Source organism: Aphelocoma coerulescens, chromosome 2 (genome assembly GCF_041296385.1).
Source record: "Aphelocoma coerulescens isolate FSJ_1873_10779 chromosome 2, UR_Acoe_1.0, whole genome shotgun sequence".
Taxonomy (NCBI): domain Eukaryota; kingdom Metazoa; phylum Chordata; class Aves; order Passeriformes; family Corvidae; genus Aphelocoma; species Aphelocoma coerulescens.
Window position 1 is genome coordinate 137,130,863 of NC_091015.1, and position 18,141 is coordinate 137,149,003.

General features: G+C 38.5%; 1 protein-coding gene across 1 annotated transcript in view; it reads left to right on the top strand.

Moving 5' to 3' along the window:
- Positions 1–18,141, top strand: part of ZFHX4 (zinc finger homeobox 4) — a 149,638-nt gene that overhangs the window by 126,998 nt on the left and 4,499 nt on the right. Inside the window, exons 6-9 of the mRNA XM_069004975.1 lie at positions 3,341–3,474; positions 3,631–3,831; positions 6,200–6,317; positions 7,146–12,542. Of these exons, the coding sequence (XP_068861076.1) occupies positions 3,341–3,474; positions 3,631–3,831; positions 6,200–6,317; positions 7,146–12,542 (5,850 nt within the window). The remainder of the gene's footprint in view (positions 1–3,340; positions 3,475–3,630; positions 3,832–6,199; positions 6,318–7,145; positions 12,543–18,141) is intronic.

Below are 18,141 nucleotides of genomic sequence, written 5' to 3' on the forward strand. Positions count from 1 at the left end.
CAGGCAATCATTGACTAGTCTATTCCATGGCACTTATTTATAATTAAACTTATTTTTTGAGCTAAATGTATTGAAATTGCATTATTCATCTAAAATAAGCTGCGTATTTTATATTATAAAAAGAATTGAAGTTGTGTTTCACAATTGCAAAAAAGCGCCAAACCTACAAATAACGTGTCTCAAGAATAAAAAGTGAGTATTTAAAACATGAATAACCACTGGATTTAGTCTTTTCCTACAACTGCCTGGTAAGAATGGCATGGCAGTGGAACATCTAGCTATGAAAAGAGTGCCACACAGCATGCTCAAGACCATAACATTTTCTCTCTCCCTTCCCCTTTGATACCCTTTCTATAAGACCAGAGGTGTTTACAGCTTTTCTACAAAAGCTCCCTAAAACAGCAAATTCAACGTGGAAAGCAGAGCATTGGTACAGCGAGACAAGGGACTGAGCTGTAGTAGCTGGACCATTGCATAAAGAGCTGAATGCTGCTTTTGGCATGTTCACTGTGGCTCGGGGACTCTGGTCTTCACCATGCACAGGGGCGAGTGACTCCCCAGTGCCAGAGGGCAAAATCAACCACCCTTTTTCTATTCTTTAAAGCTCACCAGAAGTTCCAGACTCAGTTACATTACTATTGGCCAGATGTAACTTCAGTCATATAAGAAGTAACAGTGTTTGGGGTTGAATGAATCCAGAGCCAAACGACAACAAAAACAACAAAGCCTCTGTAAACTTTGACAGTTTATATAAATATCGTAGTAAACATTGTAAAAAGCTGTGCTTTGTTATGCATTTATTGACCCCAGCACAGTGTTTTATAACTCTATGGTTTTATTATATTAACCGCAAAAGAAATTTAACCAAAAAACCCCCCTTGTTTTTATAGAAACAAGAACTATGTGTTTCATGAGTATTATAGGCCCTTTGAAGTAATTAAGTTATTCCATCCTGTGGTGGAAGATGATGTGTAATATTAACCTTGTGTGTGCCCAGGCGCACACAGAGTGCACTTCAAGATAAATTTCACTAGCAGTTAAATATCACTGCCAAAACACAGTTAGATGCATTTCCACAAGTAAATTTTGAAGGAGAATTTGGTTTGTAATTTCTGTATCAACCAGTTGAGAACAATCTAGTGTGATGAGGGGAAGAGAAGGTGGAATTTTTTCATTTTGTGTTTTAAATTCAGCTTCCAGTATAGCAGTGTCCGTTTACATCAGCTGAGATTCTGGCCCATTTGTCTTTAAAAAGGATATTTTAAAAGTGACATATTAATAAGGTAAGAAACAGTAGAGAAGTTTTTGACAGTTGGAAATGAAAAGAGGTTAATAATTTGAATCTGCCTTTCTAAAACCCAAGAAATAACCTTTCTCTCTTAATATAGTATGTCACTGTTTTACTTCCCATAATTCTCACAGTTGAAATACTTGAATAATATGTAAATACAGATAGGCCAGGGAGTACTCTATTAATAGTCATAAAGCAAAGTGAGTAATAAAATGGTGCCTTATGTGATTTCATCAGTTAGATTTTACCTTTAAGCATAGGGAGTCCTTTGGGTTGTTGGCCCAGCAGTGACTGAGCAGTCTAAAAGAGGCCTCCAGTATCTGTTCCTGAGAGTGCAAAAATTCAGGGGGCTCCAGAAAGGGACTTGTTCAGGTGATAAATCAATGATGATGAATTGGTCATTATTGAATAGGGAAATACATCATGAATAAGCTTTAATTTGAGCTAGAACATGCAAAAATCACTGGCCTAAATTACATCACAAAGAAATAATTAACAACTTAGGAATGAAAATGAGTGTGTGGGGAAAGCACCATTAATGTATAAGTCATAAAATATGTTTTATGGGGTTTTTTTTTAAAAGTGCCCTTCAGAAAATGTCCCTGTATGATTCCATTTTCAATTGGTTATTATTTTACCAATAATAAAGGATTTGATATTTACCTTGAAAACTGTTCTCTTATTTTGCTTCTCTTTAATGTTGTCTTTATAAGATCACTGCACAAAGTCTATATGAAAATAATAACAATAATAAAAAGTTCTTGATTTTGTGTTTTCTTTGTTCATGTTTACTTTGTTGCCAAAATGTCCATGACCTTATTTTTAAATTAATCCTAGGTTATTGTGCAATGAGGTGCAATTTGTTCATTTATATGAACCTTATGTGGATTGAAAAAAATCAAGATAAATCTTCATGCACAGCATACAATCAGATTACCCCTGGACTATATATTTACGTTGGGTCTGATAGCAATCAATGGTTTAGCTTCATTGCATTTCAAGATGTATTTGCACCCAGTGTCCAGTGATAGTGTCCTCACCCTGGAAATAATTTAGTTGCAAATTGACTGGAAGATGGTGAAAATTGAAAGTTAAAATTAGAAATACTCATAATAAACAGCAGAAAAAAGGTCAGATGATGCCGCACTATGATGAGATTGGAATGGTTGGTAAATGAGGTTTTGTGTTTGTCGTGAGATGTATGTGACATGCCTACCCAATGCTCTTGTAATATCCAGCCTAGCAGAAGAGATTATCTGGCAAATTGACGCTGGAAAGAATTTTCTGATGGACTGGGAAATTAGAATTGCACTCTTTTCTTTGATGTGTGCAAGACTGGGCCACATTACACAGTTAGCTCAGGCATAATATTAAATATAGTATTTAATACTTAATAGTACAACTATCTATAGAAAACAATTATATTCTGGTTTTGATCACAAATGCCAGACTATAAAAATTCACAGTGTAAACATCTAAAGCAATCCCAAATGACTGATCTTTGTATATAATTAATATTAAGTTAGCTCTGAAATCCTATTCTCCACAGTATTTCTTTTAAAGCCTCGCTATATTTAGCTTCAGAATAGTAACCAGGCAGGAGTTATCAAAACAGCACAATAATTATATTGCTCAGACAGTTTAGAAAAGAGAGAGGGTAATTAAACAGCAGCAAATTAATTATTTTGGAAAACAGGCTTTTTAAGCAAAAGCTGATTTGTTTTAATGTAATACACAAATTCATACTGAGCTGCTAGAGAAAGAACATTATTGATTAATCTTTAAAGGCAACCTAGGGTTATCTAAACAGTAGAGAAGAGTCCATTTTGAAATGTATTTATAGAGTATCAAGGATAAAAGCATATTTTCACCTTTGTGCGTACCAGAGTTGTTTTATTCAACTTTATTTTCCTCAGAGTTTAAAAAACAAGCAAGCAAACAAAAAAAGACCCTCAAAGACAATACAGACCTTTGAAGTCAGAGCCTCTTTTAAACCAGGATATTTTAAAGTTTAAAATATGTTCTTTAAAAATTATGTTTTCAAAACAGGAATAGTCACACCAGAGAAGGAACCAAAAGCGAACACTGTGGTAGGGGCACAACAGCTTCTTCTGGCAAAAGAAGAGGATGGTGCAGCTAAAAAATCAAAGCCTCCAGAGGACAATAAATTTTGTCATGAGCAGGTAAAAGGAAATGTAACAATTTAATTGCATTCTAGAACTCTTTTTCAAATAACACAAGAATGAAACTGAGATGATATGCTGTTAAAATAGCTATATCAGCAAGTTATAAAAAGCACATTGACTAATAGCCTGCATCTTAACTTGATTTTTTTTCAGTTCTATCAATGTCCTTACTGTAACTACAATGGTAGGGACCCAAATCGTATCCAGATGCATGTCCTGTCACAGCATTCAATGCAACCTGTTATCTGCTGCCCCCTCTGCCAAGATGTCCTCAGCAACAAAATGCATCTCCAGCTTCATTTGACCCATCTGCACAGTGTGTCCCCTGACTGTGTGGAGAAACTGCTCATGACAGTAAGTGCTCCAAATACTGCTGCACATGCTACACAAACATACTTGGGCCTTGTGGGCAATGTATTTGTTATGACGTAGTATTCAGGTAGCCTGAGGAGGGGAGGGGGTCAGGACTCTTAGGTTCTCTTGTCAGCTCGTCCAGTGACTGCTGTCCCTTGGGAAAATGGCTGAAGGTGGATTTCACAGATGCAAAAAGCCTCTAATTCCTCATTGACATTAACCTTGGAAAGGTCAAGCCAGTCCATGTCTCTAAGTGCATGACTTTGAAAGTTTTATCTAATAATATCCAGGTCTCAGAAGTATTGTGACTTCCGTTTGTAAAATAAATAGGAACTCCCTGAAGAATGTCATTCCCAAATGTAGAAGGATTCCTGTGTATACCTCAACTGTGCATTCATTGCATTACATGAAATTCGCTGTGAAGTAGCACTTCAAATATCCATTCAAAACCATGTCAGTATAACCACAATCAGGCCTAGTATGTATTTGTTACTAGAGCACAAATTCAGTTAGAAAACAGACCTCCTAAGACACCCTTACTCTGGTTGTCATGCCTTCTTAGATGGAAATGTACTTGGAAATCTCAGTGATCCAACTCCTTGTGTACTTATTTCTGTATCCATAAAAGACTCCTTCATTTATATGGGTGTGGTCATAGACCTACCAAGTGGCAAAAATATTAGAAAGAATTGAGAGCTGTTGACTGAAAGTCTAGAGTTCCTTGTGCTTAGAGCTGATGAGCAAATACACACTTGGAGATATTATTTTCTTTTCCTTGGTTTTTTCTACTAATTAGCTCTGACAGACCATGTGATTTTGGCCCACTGAAAGGAAAATGCAGTAGAAATTTAACTTTCACAGACCCTTTTAGGAAAATGGAAAAATATGGAAAATCCCCCCCTCCATTTTGAGCAGCATTAGCTTTCTTCTCAAGTTTTTCATTATTCCCTCTATGCTGATAATGAAGCAACTTTGAAATCTTCCCTCATCGGGCGCTGGGGAGTTGTCCCAATATTTCTGAGAGGGGAGAAAGCCCCAATGTTTCCCAGAGAAAAAGACTGTAAAACATAATCTGCATAATTGAAATGGTCATCGTTACTAACACTAATATGCTCTGTCCATAATTGAACCCTCTGACAACAAAATAAATAGTATTTATAGCAATTTTTTTTTCTCTGGGAAATTTACAGTTCTCTACATAATTTTTTTTAAAGTCCTTCCCTCCCAAGTAAACTCAAAGTCATTAGTCCTATGAGAGGGTGCTATTAATGCCATGTTTAAATCACAAATATACTAAATCCAGGTTTTTTTAAAATGTTTAGAATATTTTTTCCAAGAGGCAATTTGTGTGTGTATATATATATGTAATTCTTATGTATCCAGTGTTAGAGGAACAAAAACTATTTCTACTCATAGCTGATAAGGAATGTAGCTTCCATTACTTATTTACAACTCGGAAATCTCTTCCGTGCATAATCTTTCTACCTCTGCATGAAGAAAATCCTATGCTTCTGTTAGAAAAGAGGAGTTGCAGTACAGTGTGTACTGATTTACCCAAGGTCCTTTAGACAGAATCTGGCAGTGCAGGAACTTGAACATTTAACTTGCTGAGACTTAATAGAACAGTCCTATATTTCTGATCTGAATGTGTTTTAAAGATCAAAGCAAAATAAAAACATGAAATTTTGAACAAATATTCATGTCAACTCAGCTAAACCAAGTCCTACCAGACTAAGAGTACATCCTTCAAAGACTTCCGTCTAAATTTGAAGGCGTAACACAACAGGTAAAGCAATCTGAAGAAGATACATAAGCAACTGAAGGCAAGAAAAAGAAAAAATCTAATTTTAAATGGAAATACATTGTTACTTCTTTATTGGAATAAACACAATTTTCTTTCAGTGTTCATGGAATGTCCAGCATTTGTGTAAAAAAAAAAAAAATACAGGTGAAGAAAAGTGGGAATGCCCACAGTGAAAGACTGACTGGTCACCATATCTCAACATGATCTTTGTCTTTGGAGGACGTCCTAGGAGAATTTCCCTGATAAATCTGATGACCCTGTCAAAGTCACCGAAACCTTCTTTGTGGTGATATTGAGACCAATGGAATATTGAGTGCATGTAGTTTTGTAGCATCCCCTTATTGTGGCTAATTTTGAGTTGATTCTCCACCAAGGGACACATGATGCTCTGGATTGTGATTTTTCAGAAACCATTATCAAGGACTGAATCAGGATCCTGATTTAGTACTGACAGTCATCCAGATATGGTGGATCTTTTGAATTACAATTTTATACTGTTGTGTAGTACTTTAGTACTTTAGTGGGACTTTTTCTGTAATAATACCATATTCTTGGTTTTCAAAGGTTCCTGTACCAGATGTCATGATGCCCAATAGTATGCTATTGCCAGCAGCTGCTTCAGAGAAATCTGAACGTGACACACCTGCAACCATTACAGCTGAGGGATCTGGGAAATATCCAGGTATGCAAGAAAAAGCCCAGACATGTCAAAGCTAGGTATGGGCAATTTAGAAATAAACTACTTGTTACTTAGTAAAGGGAATCTTTTTCTGGTTTGCTTATAGCCACAGAGGTAAAAAGATAAATGTAGCAAGGGGTCTGAATTTGGCTGAGCTAGTAGAATGTACATGTATGCCAGACTGTTTGCTTTTGGTGGAGGTAAAATCAAACAGCAAACAGTGCCTAGCCACTTTGAGGGCAAGATCCTCCTCGTTTAACCAGAAAATAAAACTCAGTCCCAAAAAACAGTGACACTTTAACCATCAATGTGGAATTTTAGGTAAGTGATTTTGTCTTAATTTCCTTAATTAATAGTAGGTTTCTTATCCTGGACACTCACTGTATTATGCACTGGTAAACTTTGCTACTTGTCACAGCATGCCTTTCCCTCTCTTCTCCAACCACTATCATCTTCTTTCTAATCATCTGTCCTACCTATTGTCCCCATTTTTCTACTCTTTCCCTCTTTCCCACTGTTTATTTCCTTTTCTTGTTTGGTGCCCCCATTGTACCAATAAACTCCTACCTTCTGGCAAAGGAAAGCCGTATGCCATTGCTCGGCCAGATGCCACTGCCAGTTGTGTATGGGGTTTTTTTTTTCCTTCTTTTAACCTCCTGTTTGTCCTGTCTGCTTTGTTTTCTGGGACAAGGACAGGTTGTTATATTTTGTTAAGCCTACACATGGAATACTAGATGCCTTTCTTGATTTCTGATGAAAAAATAAATTAAAATGAATACTGTGTGCTTTCTCTTCTACTTGTGTAAAAGACATTTCACTTTCTTTAATTAGGTGAAAGTCCTGTGGATGAGAAAAGTACCCCTGGGATCGATGAATCAAAACCTGGAATGGAAATTAAGACTGAGGAACAGAAGCCACCCAAGGAATCTACTGAAACACCAGATTGGAATAAGAGCAGCAGTAAAGATACAAAGACCACTGACTCTATGACAGACCAGCTAAATGAGCAGCAGAAGAAGCAACAGCTGTCTGTTTCTGACCGCCATGTCTATAAGTACCGTTGTAACCATTGTAGCTTGGCTTTTAAGACTATGCAGAAGCTTCAGATACATTCCCAGTATCACGCTATTCGGGCGGCTACCATGTGTAGCCTTTGCCAACGTAGTTTCCGTACATTCCAGGCTTTAAAAAAACACTTGGAAGCCGGCCACCCTGAACTCAATGAAGCTGAGCTTCAGCAGCTGTGTGCATCTTTACCTGTCAATGGTGAACTCTGGGCAGAAGGTGAAAGTATGGCACAAGATGATCATGCACTAGAACAGGAAATAGAAAGAGATTATGAGATGGACCAGGAAGGTAAAGCAAGTCCTGTAGGAAGCGATAGTAGCTCTATTCCAGATGATATGAGCTCGGAACCAAAGCGGACCTTACCTTTTAGAAAAGGGCCAAATTTTACTATGGAAAAATTTCTAGATCCATCTCGCCCATATAAGTGTACAGTGTGTAAAGAGTCTTTCACCCAAAAGAACATTCTCTTGGTCCACTATAACTCGGTGTCCCATCTGCATAAACTCAAAAAGGTTTTGCAGGAAGCATCAAGTCCTGTCCCTCAAGAAACCAACAGCAGCACTGACAACAAACCCTACAAGTGCAGCATTTGCAATGTTGCATATAGCCAAAGTTCTACATTGGAAATCCATATGAGGTCTGTGCTTCATCAGACAAAGGCAAGGGCTGCAAAACTAGAACCAAGTGGTAATATAAGTAGCGGAAATAGTGTAGCAGGGAATGTTAATAGCCCCAGCCAAGGAATGCTAGAATCTATGAGCTTACCAGCAGTTAACAGCAAAGAAACACATTTAGATGCCAAAGAATTAAATAAAAAGCAAGCTTCTGAATTAATTTCTGCTCAGCCTACACATCACCCACCCCAGTCACCAGCACAACTTCAAATGCAACTACAGCATGAACTGCAACAACAAGCTGCATTCTTTCAACCGCAGTTTCTAAATCCAGCTTTTTTGCCTCACTTTCCAATGACACCAGAAGCACTGCTCCAATTTCAACAGCCTCAGTTCCTTTTCCCATTCTATATACCTGGGACAGAATTTAGCTTAAGCCCAGATCTGGGTTTGCCTGGTTCTGCCACATTCGGTATGCCTGGAATGGCTGGTATGACAGGATCACTGCTTGAAGATTTGAAGCAGCAGATACAAACTCAGCACCATGTTGGCCAAACCCAGCTACAGATACTGCAGCAACAGGCACAGCAGTATCAGTCCACCCAACCCCAACTTCAGTCCCAAAAGCAGCAGCAGCAAAGTAGTAAGCTGATGAAAGCAGAGCAAAATACCTTAGTAAGTACAGACTGCCAGCTGATAAAGGATATGCCATCATATAAGGAGTCTGAAGAAGTTTCTGAAAAACATGAGAAGCCAAAGCAAGAATTTACTAATGAGAATGAAGGACTAAAAGAAAACAAAGATATGAAGAAGCCAAAATGCTCAGAACCAGCCATCCCACCACCCAGAATAGCTTCTGGAGCAAGGGGGAATGCAGCCAAGGCTTTGTTGGAGAACTTTGGGTTTGAGTTAGTTATCCAGTACAATGAGAACAGACAAAAAGTGCAGAAAAAAAGCAAGACTGGGGATGGTGAAAACACAGACAAACTGGAGTGTGGAACCTGCAGTAAGCTTTTTTCCAACATTCTTATTCTGAAGAGTCATCAAGAACATGTGCATGGACATTTTTTTCCATATGGAGCATTAGAAAAATTTGCCCGACAGTACAGGGAGGCATATGACAAACTTTATCCAATTTCTCCATCTTCTCCAGAAACACCACCACCTCCGCCACCACCTCCTCCACCACCTCCTCCTCCTCCTCCTCCAACTCCTTCTCAGCCTTCTTCAGCTGGAGCTGGAAAAATTCAAAACACAACTCCTACACCTTTGCAAGCTCCACCACCTACACCTCCACCACCACCTCCTCCACCACCACCTCCACCCCCTCCACCACCACCACCATCAGCCCCACCTCAAGTCCAGCTTCCCGTTTCCCTTGATCTCCCACTTTTCCCTCCAATTATGATGCAGCCAGTGCAACATCCTGCACTGCCCCCTCAGCTTGCCCTCCAGCTGCCACCAATGGATACTTTATCTGCCGATCTTACCCAGCTTTGCCAGCAGCAGCTGGGATTAGATCCCAATTTCCTGCGGCACTCTCAATTCAAGCGTCCACGTACAAGGATCACAGATGACCAGTTAAAAATCTTGCGGGCTTATTTTGATATTAACAATTCTCCAAGTGAAGAGCAGATCCAAGAAATGGCTGAGAAATCTGGTCTTTCACAGAAAGTTATCAAGCACTGGTTTCGAAATACGCTGTTTAAAGAACGACAGAGAAATAAGGATTCTCCATATAACTTCAGCAATCCTCCTATAACAGTATTGGAAGATATCAGAATAGATCCTCAGCCTTCGGCTGTAGAACCCTACAAGTCTGATGCATCTTTCAGCAAGAGGTCATCCAGGACTCGATTTACTGACTACCAGCTTCGTGTCCTCCAAGACTTCTTTGACACAAATGCTTATCCAAAGGATGATGAAATCGAACAGCTTTCAACTGTGCTTAACCTACCTACTCGAGTTATCGTTGTATGGTTCCAAAATGCACGACAAAAAGCTCGCAAAAGTTACGAGAATCAAGCTGAAACTAAAGACAATGAGAAAAGGGAACTGACGAATGAGCGTTACATCCGAACCAGTAACATGCAGTATCAGTGCAAAAAGTGCAGTGTGGTTTTTCCCAGGATCTTTGATTTAATTACACACCAGAAAAAGCAGTGTTACAAAGATGAAGATGATGATGCTCAAGATGAGAGCCAAACTGAAGACTCTATGGATGCCTCTGATCAAACAGTGTATAAAAACTGTACAGTTTCTGGCCAAAATGACTCGTCAAAAAGCCTGACAGTCACTGCAGCCAGCTCTGGCTCTGGTTCTAGTACTCCTTTGATCCCCTCACCCAAACCAGAACCTGAGAAGGCTTCTCCTAAACCGGAGTGCACAGAAAAACCAAAACAAAATGAAGCCACCTCTAAGCAAACAGATACAACTTCCCAAAGCACCAAACCAGTACAGTCTACTCCAGTAACATCTTCTGACCCCCAGCCCTCAGCTTCTCAACCACCGCAACAAAAGCAATCCCAGATTGTAGGGAGACCTCCTTCTGCATCACAAAACACACCTGTTCCTTCCAGTCCTTTGCCAATTTCAATGACTTCTCTACAGAACAGTCTACCTCCTCAGTTATTACAGTATCAGTGTGATCAGTGTACAGTTGCCTTTCCAACTCTAGAACTTTGGCAAGAGCACCAGCACATGCATTTCCTAGCAGCCCAAAACCAATTTCTTCACTCCCAGTTTTTAGAAAGACCAATGGATATGCCCTACATGATATTTGACCCAAATAATCCTTTGATGACTGGACAGTTACTTAACAGTTCTCTTGCTCAGATGCCACCACAAACTGGGTCATCACATACAGCACACCCTGCTACAGTTTCTGGTTCCCTGAAACGAAAACTAGATGATAAAGAAGACAATAATTGTAGTGAGAAGGAAGGAGGAAACAGTGGAGAAGATCAACATCGTGACAAGCGTTTAAGAACTACAATTACTCCAGAGCAGCTGGAAATACTCTATGAAAAGTATCTGCTAGATTCCAATCCCACCAGAAAGATGCTAGATCATATTGCACGTGAAGTGGGATTGAAAAAGAGAGTCGTGCAAGTCTGGTTTCAGAACACAAGAGCCCGAGAAAGAAAGGGACAATTCCGTGCAGTTGGTCCAGCCCAGTCCCATAAAAGATGTCCTTTCTGTCGAGCTCTGTTTAAAGCAAAATCAGCTTTAGAAAGTCACATCCGCTCCCGACATTGGAATGAAGGAAAACAGGCCGGTTATAGTTTGCCTCCGAGTCCTTTGATATCAAATGAAGATGGAGGAGAAAGTCCACAAAAGTACATATTTTTTGATTACCCATCACTGTCATTAGCAAAAACTGAATTATCAAGTGAAAATGAATTAGCCTCCACTGTATCAACCCCTGTTAGCAAAACTGCAGAAATGTCACCGAAGAACCTTTTAAGTCCTTCTTCTTTTAAAGCAGAGTCTAGTGAGGATATAGAAAATTTGAATGCTCCTCCTGCTGACTCTGGATATGATCAAAACAAGACTGACTTTGATGAGACTTCATCAATTAATACAGCAATTAGTGATGCCACAACAGGGGATGAGGGGAACAATGAAATGGAAAGCACAACTGGCAGTTCAGGGGATGCAAAACCTGCATCACCCCCCAAAGAACCAAAACCGCTCGTGAATGACACATTACCAAAAGCAGCAACTACACCTACAAATGAGAACACTGATGATAAATTTCTCTTTTCCCTAACAAGCCCTTCAATACACTTCAGTGAAAAAGATGGCGACCATGACCAAAGTTATTACATTACTGATGACCCTGATGATAATGCCGATCGCAGTGAAACTTCAAGCATAGCTGATCCAAGTTCACCTAACCCATTTGGAGCTAGCAATCCCTTTAAATCCAAAAACAGTGATCGGCCAGGCCACAAACGTTTCCGAACACAAATGAGTAACCTTCAGCTTAAAGTTCTCAAGGCTTGCTTTAGTGACTACCGAACTCCAACCATGCAGGAATGTGAAATGCTAGGGAATGAGATTGGTTTGCCCAAACGTGTGGTTCAGGTCTGGTTTCAGAATGCCCGGGCTAAAGAAAAGAAATTCAAAATTAACATAGGGAAGCCATTCATGATAAATCAGACTGGACCTGATGGGACAAAGCCAGAATGTTCTCTATGTGGCGTGAAATATTCTGCACGTTTGTCCATAAGAGATCATATCTTTTCCAAACAACATATTACAAAAGTGAGAGAAACTGTGGGAAGTCAGCTAGACCGGGAGAAAGATTATTTAGCTCCTACAACGGTTAGACAGCTGATGGCACAGCAAGAATTGGATCGCATAAAGAAGGCTACCGATGTGCTAGGATTAACAGTACAGCAGCCAGGCATGATGGACAGCAGTTCTCTTCATGGTATCAGTTTGCCAGCAGCTTATCCAGGACTCCCTGGCCTTCCTCCTGTTCTTCTGCCTGGAATGAATGGTCCATCCTCCTTACCTGGATTTCCACAAAGTTCAAACAGTAAGTCTATAAGGGGATGATTTTCTCATTTTATTAATTTGATCATCTTGCACAGTCACCATCCCCTTCTAAGACAAAGCATATTATGCATTCGTATCATGCTTACTAGACTGGTGTGGATAGCTAAAAAGTACTCCTGTGAGGTATACTCAGTACATTTCTCCACTCTTGCTGTAGCCTGGATGATATATCTGACTTCTCAAAAAAAAAAAAAAAAAGAGAGAGAAATGTTTTTAGCCCATACTAGGTTTTTCTAACAAAAGCAATAGAAATATATAATTGGTACACTTATTTGTTTGTTTTGAATGATACTCTTTTAGTCAAAACATGGGTTAGAATTTTGTATGTCAATTTTTGTATGCAAATATTTAATGTAATATCTCATGAAGTACAAAATAGATTCTCACATTATCAGTTCATCAGGCAATTGGTTCACCCCTTAGACCACTCCAACCTGTTGTTTAATCCAGAATAAATATTTAACATAAAATGCTGGCCAGGACCCTCTGTTATATTTCTGAATAATTGCTTGCTAAAATATAAAAGGGTTTGTTGAAGGTGATTTGTAAAGGCAGTTTCAATTGTAATCCAAATTCCAGGAGTTTATAAAGTCATTGCAGACATGTACCACTTCATTTGGGCTTGCACTTTTAACAGAACATCTAACTCATTTTACTGACAGTTTTAACTCTCATTTGACTCTGGGTTTTGCTCACATTGGAAGGCACTTCTTCTTGCAATAAGTTTCACTGATGCTAAGGAATCGAGTTTTCTGCAGCATGATTTTGTTGGTCCTCAAAGAATGAACCTAATTTATTTCTTGAACTAGGCTCCAGTTTTGCAGTCTAGGTTCATTGTGACTGCAGCCTTGCAGACTGAAGCTCTCCCATTCATCTTCTAGCTTTGCATATTCATATCAAATATGTGCAGAGAAGAGTTAGTAAGCTGGTTAAGACCCCTCATCTCATTTTATCCAGTAATCCCACTTGCTGTTGATCTCTAAACTTTGCTTTAGAAAGCAACACACTTTGGCACGTAAAGTAGAGGCTTAATCACCGGTGTTATTAGACATACTGAGACTGTAGCAATGTCTTCTCTACTACCCAGGTCTACTTTGATTGATGATGATCATGTTATTGTTTCCCTAAGTGGTGGTCAAAGCATCTTGTTTTTCTCTTCATTGGATCAGAGAAGCTTTCCTTCCACAATGGAGTCTCTGGCTGTGTGCCCTCTGGCTTTTGTCAAATAGTTATTGGCACAGAGATTGCATATAAAGGAAATATAAAGTTGCTGTATTTCCTTCTTAATGGCATACAGTGTCCTGGTCCTAAAATGGCTGGTTGTTGTTCATTAAAATTATAGATATGGTTTCTCTATATAACTTTGCTGAATAGCTTTGGCTAGGTTGACCTTCAGGTAAAAAGGGCTTCAGAAAACTCAGGCTTTATCTATACTGCTAAAAGAAATTTAGTTGGGAATATATTCTTTTAGTTCAACAGCAGGAAGTTCCCATGCAAAGTGTGTCCGGGGAATGATCATGGACCCATGGTAGCCTCTCAGCTGAGCTCAGGAGTTGTTTGGGAGGAGGCTAGTTGGCCCAGGCCAAAACAGTGTCTGTAACCATTCTTACTGTTTAACTTTACAGATGGTTTACTCTCAGTTTCTGGGAAATGTTCACTGATACTCTAACTCACTAGTATCAGTGTAGCCTCAAAGTCTGTAAATTGTCCTGTTAATAATACAAAAGGCATGATTACAGGCCAACTGTTCCATAACAATTCTATATTCAGATTTTCTAATTTTCACCAAATATCTCTTCGTTGATATCATGCACAGTGCACTGCCAATTGAGATGGATTTTTACCCTCTTTCATCTTTCATTTTCTTAAGGTTAATTAGCCCATTGTGGGCAAAGCCCACTGTGTAAACCAGCTACTAGAATCTTGTTAACTTTCTCTTCTGCCATATGCTAAACACCCCCTACATCCCCCTTTTGTTGCCTGGAAAATACTTGCATACATAAATCTCCATTCCCTAATGATACATAATGGAGCAGTGATAGTGAGTGGAAAGAAAAAAAAAAAAAGATTATTTTAATCATTCATCATAGAAAAACAGTAATGTACTTAGATGTGCTCCAGCATGTACTCAACACTAGTATTTTCTGCACCTAATTAACCCATTTCTATTTTCTTCTCTACCCTGCTCTGTCTGATAGCTCACATTCATATTTGATGCTAAGAATCGTTTAAGAAGTATCTTTTTGGAAGCAAGCTTCCAAGCAAGCTTTTCCTTGGCGACAGCTCTTCTAGCAGCATGTGTATTTTCAGCCAGCAGGACAATTGCTCTGCATCATTCTTTACATGAAGGATTTGCTGAAGCTCCCTGACGGCTCACTATCTTACAGTTCAAGTCTGCTTCTTGTGAATTCCCCTGCAAGTGTGTAATTTCTTCTCTCTAGGACCCAAACCCAAAAATGCACTTCAGAAGAAGCCTCACTGGGATCCCTTATATTGAAATATTTACTTGTTTTCACTGATGCTTACAGGGTTGGTAACTGTTTCTCCTGTAGCAAAGCTTATCCATTCTATCCTACATGTTTATTCAAGGGACAATGTTAACGTTAGTAAGATCCTCAATTTGAAAGAATGTGTTTACTCAGACAGGGAACTGTTTGAAACCTAATTGTAAACATCATACTTAAAATTCTCTTTTGTGATTCTCTTTCCTCATGCTAGACAAAGAAATAACCCTGATTAGTTTCACTGGTTAATACGAGTTTCTAAGGGATTCCACTTCCATGTTCGTCCATCCGGTATTTTTTACAGATTTCCAAAATACAGAAAACTCAGCTAAATTTTGGAAAATACTATGGTTTTTTAAATGCAGTATTTGCTTTTACAAAAGGTTTGAAATGGAACACTTGAAAATAATGCTAATTCACAAAAGATGAAATGATTCAAGCTACAGTTCATTTTATCTTCTTTATATAGTGCTTAAACTAGATTATTATTTGTGAATATTATTAGATTTTGTGAAATAAGATAGCTTCATTTCTGAATAAAAGGATCTATTAACTTTAAATTCAGTTATTTTTTTCTTAAACAAGTCGGTTTTAATGTCAGAATTATTGTGTGGTTCTGAGATTATGTCACAATCCTCTCACCTGTGGGATGCATTTTTCTAGATAATGTAATTTTACCATCTTATGGGCATCAAATGCTGAGCAAGATCTGAAAATTACTGCAGTGTTTGCTCAGCATAATTCCTAATAAGGAGTTATTTGGTGGAATTCTAATTCATACAGAATTTTAGTTCCAGCTCATCTTTGTTCTTCAAGCTCCTTATTTTCTAGGGGACTGTAGATAGAAGAGTTCACCTGCTGTTTTCAGCTGTTCTTAAAATTCACATTCTCTTTTTTTTTTCTTAGCTTTGTGTTTTTGCCTATGATCCCTTGCAGAAAGCTAGTGCTTCATCTTGCTTCTAGCTATTAATACTGGTTCTATCAACCTTTTAATGTCATCATCATTACCATAGGTTCTTTGCACATCACTTAAGCCTGGGCTGCCTTGAAGATTCACAGCAGCTTTTTCCAAGAATGCACACATCACTGGTTAATATGTACTTAGTGGGTTTTGAAATCTTATCAAGAGAGGAATTTGATTCAGCAGCAATGACTTCCATTATTATTAGTGCATTAAATTCTGTTCTCTCTTTGCTTTTGGCCCATTGGTAGCAGTTTCATTTTTATATTTTTAGCCCTCCAATTCCTCCAAGTGAAAGAGAAGTCTCTCCTCTTTGATAGTCACTTAGTCACTTAAAAGAATTAGCAGGATTAGAATGTTTGTTCATGATTAGTGCATTTTGTACTCTATATCTCTCATGTCTGTAAATTGACCATTAGTTTCATCATTTTTTTTCATTTAGTTTTGGAAACCCTCAGTTCTACATTTAACTTCCAATAAAAGAACTGGATTGCACTTTTCTAAAGCAATCTGTCTGGATATTAGACTGAATTCTGTGTATTTCAAAACATTCCAAAGAATATCTGGAAAATTGAATAGATCTTGCTTGTTCTGGGCATCATCAGTGTGCTTAGATTGAAGACAGCAAAATGTACAAGGGTTGAAGACGTTAAGAATAAAACAAAATCGGAAAAATCCTAAGTAGGTGGCAAGCCCAAATAACCATGACAAAGATGGGGCAGCAGTTCACACTAACTGCATCACTCATGTTTTTTCAATCCACGCTATTTATCATTTCATATATTTTCAGCAGGCTCCACACACAATTGCCTGTTACTTCCTGTTGGAAGCATAGGGGCAAGTAATAGCATCTTCAGTGTTACTGTGCAGTAACTCTGGCAATTACCCACTTTTTAATTATAGCTGTTGTGACTTGTTTCACTGTACTATCTAATTCGTGCTCACAATGCATTTTAACTCCTTAGTGTTCCCCTACCATTAAATTGGAGTAATGACACAGTGACAAACATTAAATGGCCTCTTTGTGAAATCTGATAATTATTCCCTTTGAATCCTAATTGCTTTATTCTTAAGTAATGCTAAGCACCTGGATATTGATGATTTAAATGTTATTCTTGTTCACTCCATTAGTGCTTCCTTGTGGCTAATACCTATCTAGCCTCCATTACAGAGCCTGCATTTATTGTTCTCTTATCCGTGCACTAGTAGACTGTTCCTGACATAACTTCACTTTTACAGTTCCATGTGCATGACACACTTTGTGTGCTCTTTTCTCTAGCAAACTGACTTGCCTGAAAAAACGACAATGGGTGTAATGTACAGCCTCTTACAGTCAGTCGCCTTTCCTACCCTGTGCTATCATTTAATTTTCTGACCAACTATACATCTCACAGAAGTTGCTTTTTTAGTAGACTGTTACCAGCCACTGCACTATATCTGGTACTTGAAACAGAGAAAAGATTTCTTCCATTAAGTTATGAGGCATACTTCCTGTGTGCATGCACCCTCCAGACAGAACCAGTCCTTCCTTACGTTGCTTTCTCTAATGACGTGGAGGACGTCGTGCCTGAATGCTTCAAGTAAACCAAGAACAGCAGTGTTCCTGTGTTAAAGTACTTTAGTGCTATTACGCTTATTTCCCAGCAAAGACTGCATTGACCTGATTGTTGTGGTAAAGAAAAGCTCAACTCTCAAAAACGAAAATGTAAGCTGTGTGGTGTCCCAGTAATGAATAGCATTGACCTGATTGCTGTTAGGTTTTGAATGGTCATTTCCTGTTGATATTTACTTACCTAAACATCTTTCTTTATTATTATTGCATTTCCCCCCAGCAATTTGGATAAAGATTCCTTTTTATTTGAGATCTAATTACTTGTAGTGAGCACCATAATTACCAGGTTTCTTAGGTGAAGGATGTGTGGGTTATATCATCCCAGAGGCATGATAAAAATTAGTTAAAATGAACAACAAAGTAGAGATCTCTCAAAGTATCAATTAGAGGGAAGCACTCTCACTGTGCTTAATGCTTCTTTTCTAATAATCTACTGCCGAGCCTACAGAAGAAAATGAACAAAAAAAGGAAAGTGTTATTTCTACAGGTATAAATCTGATCC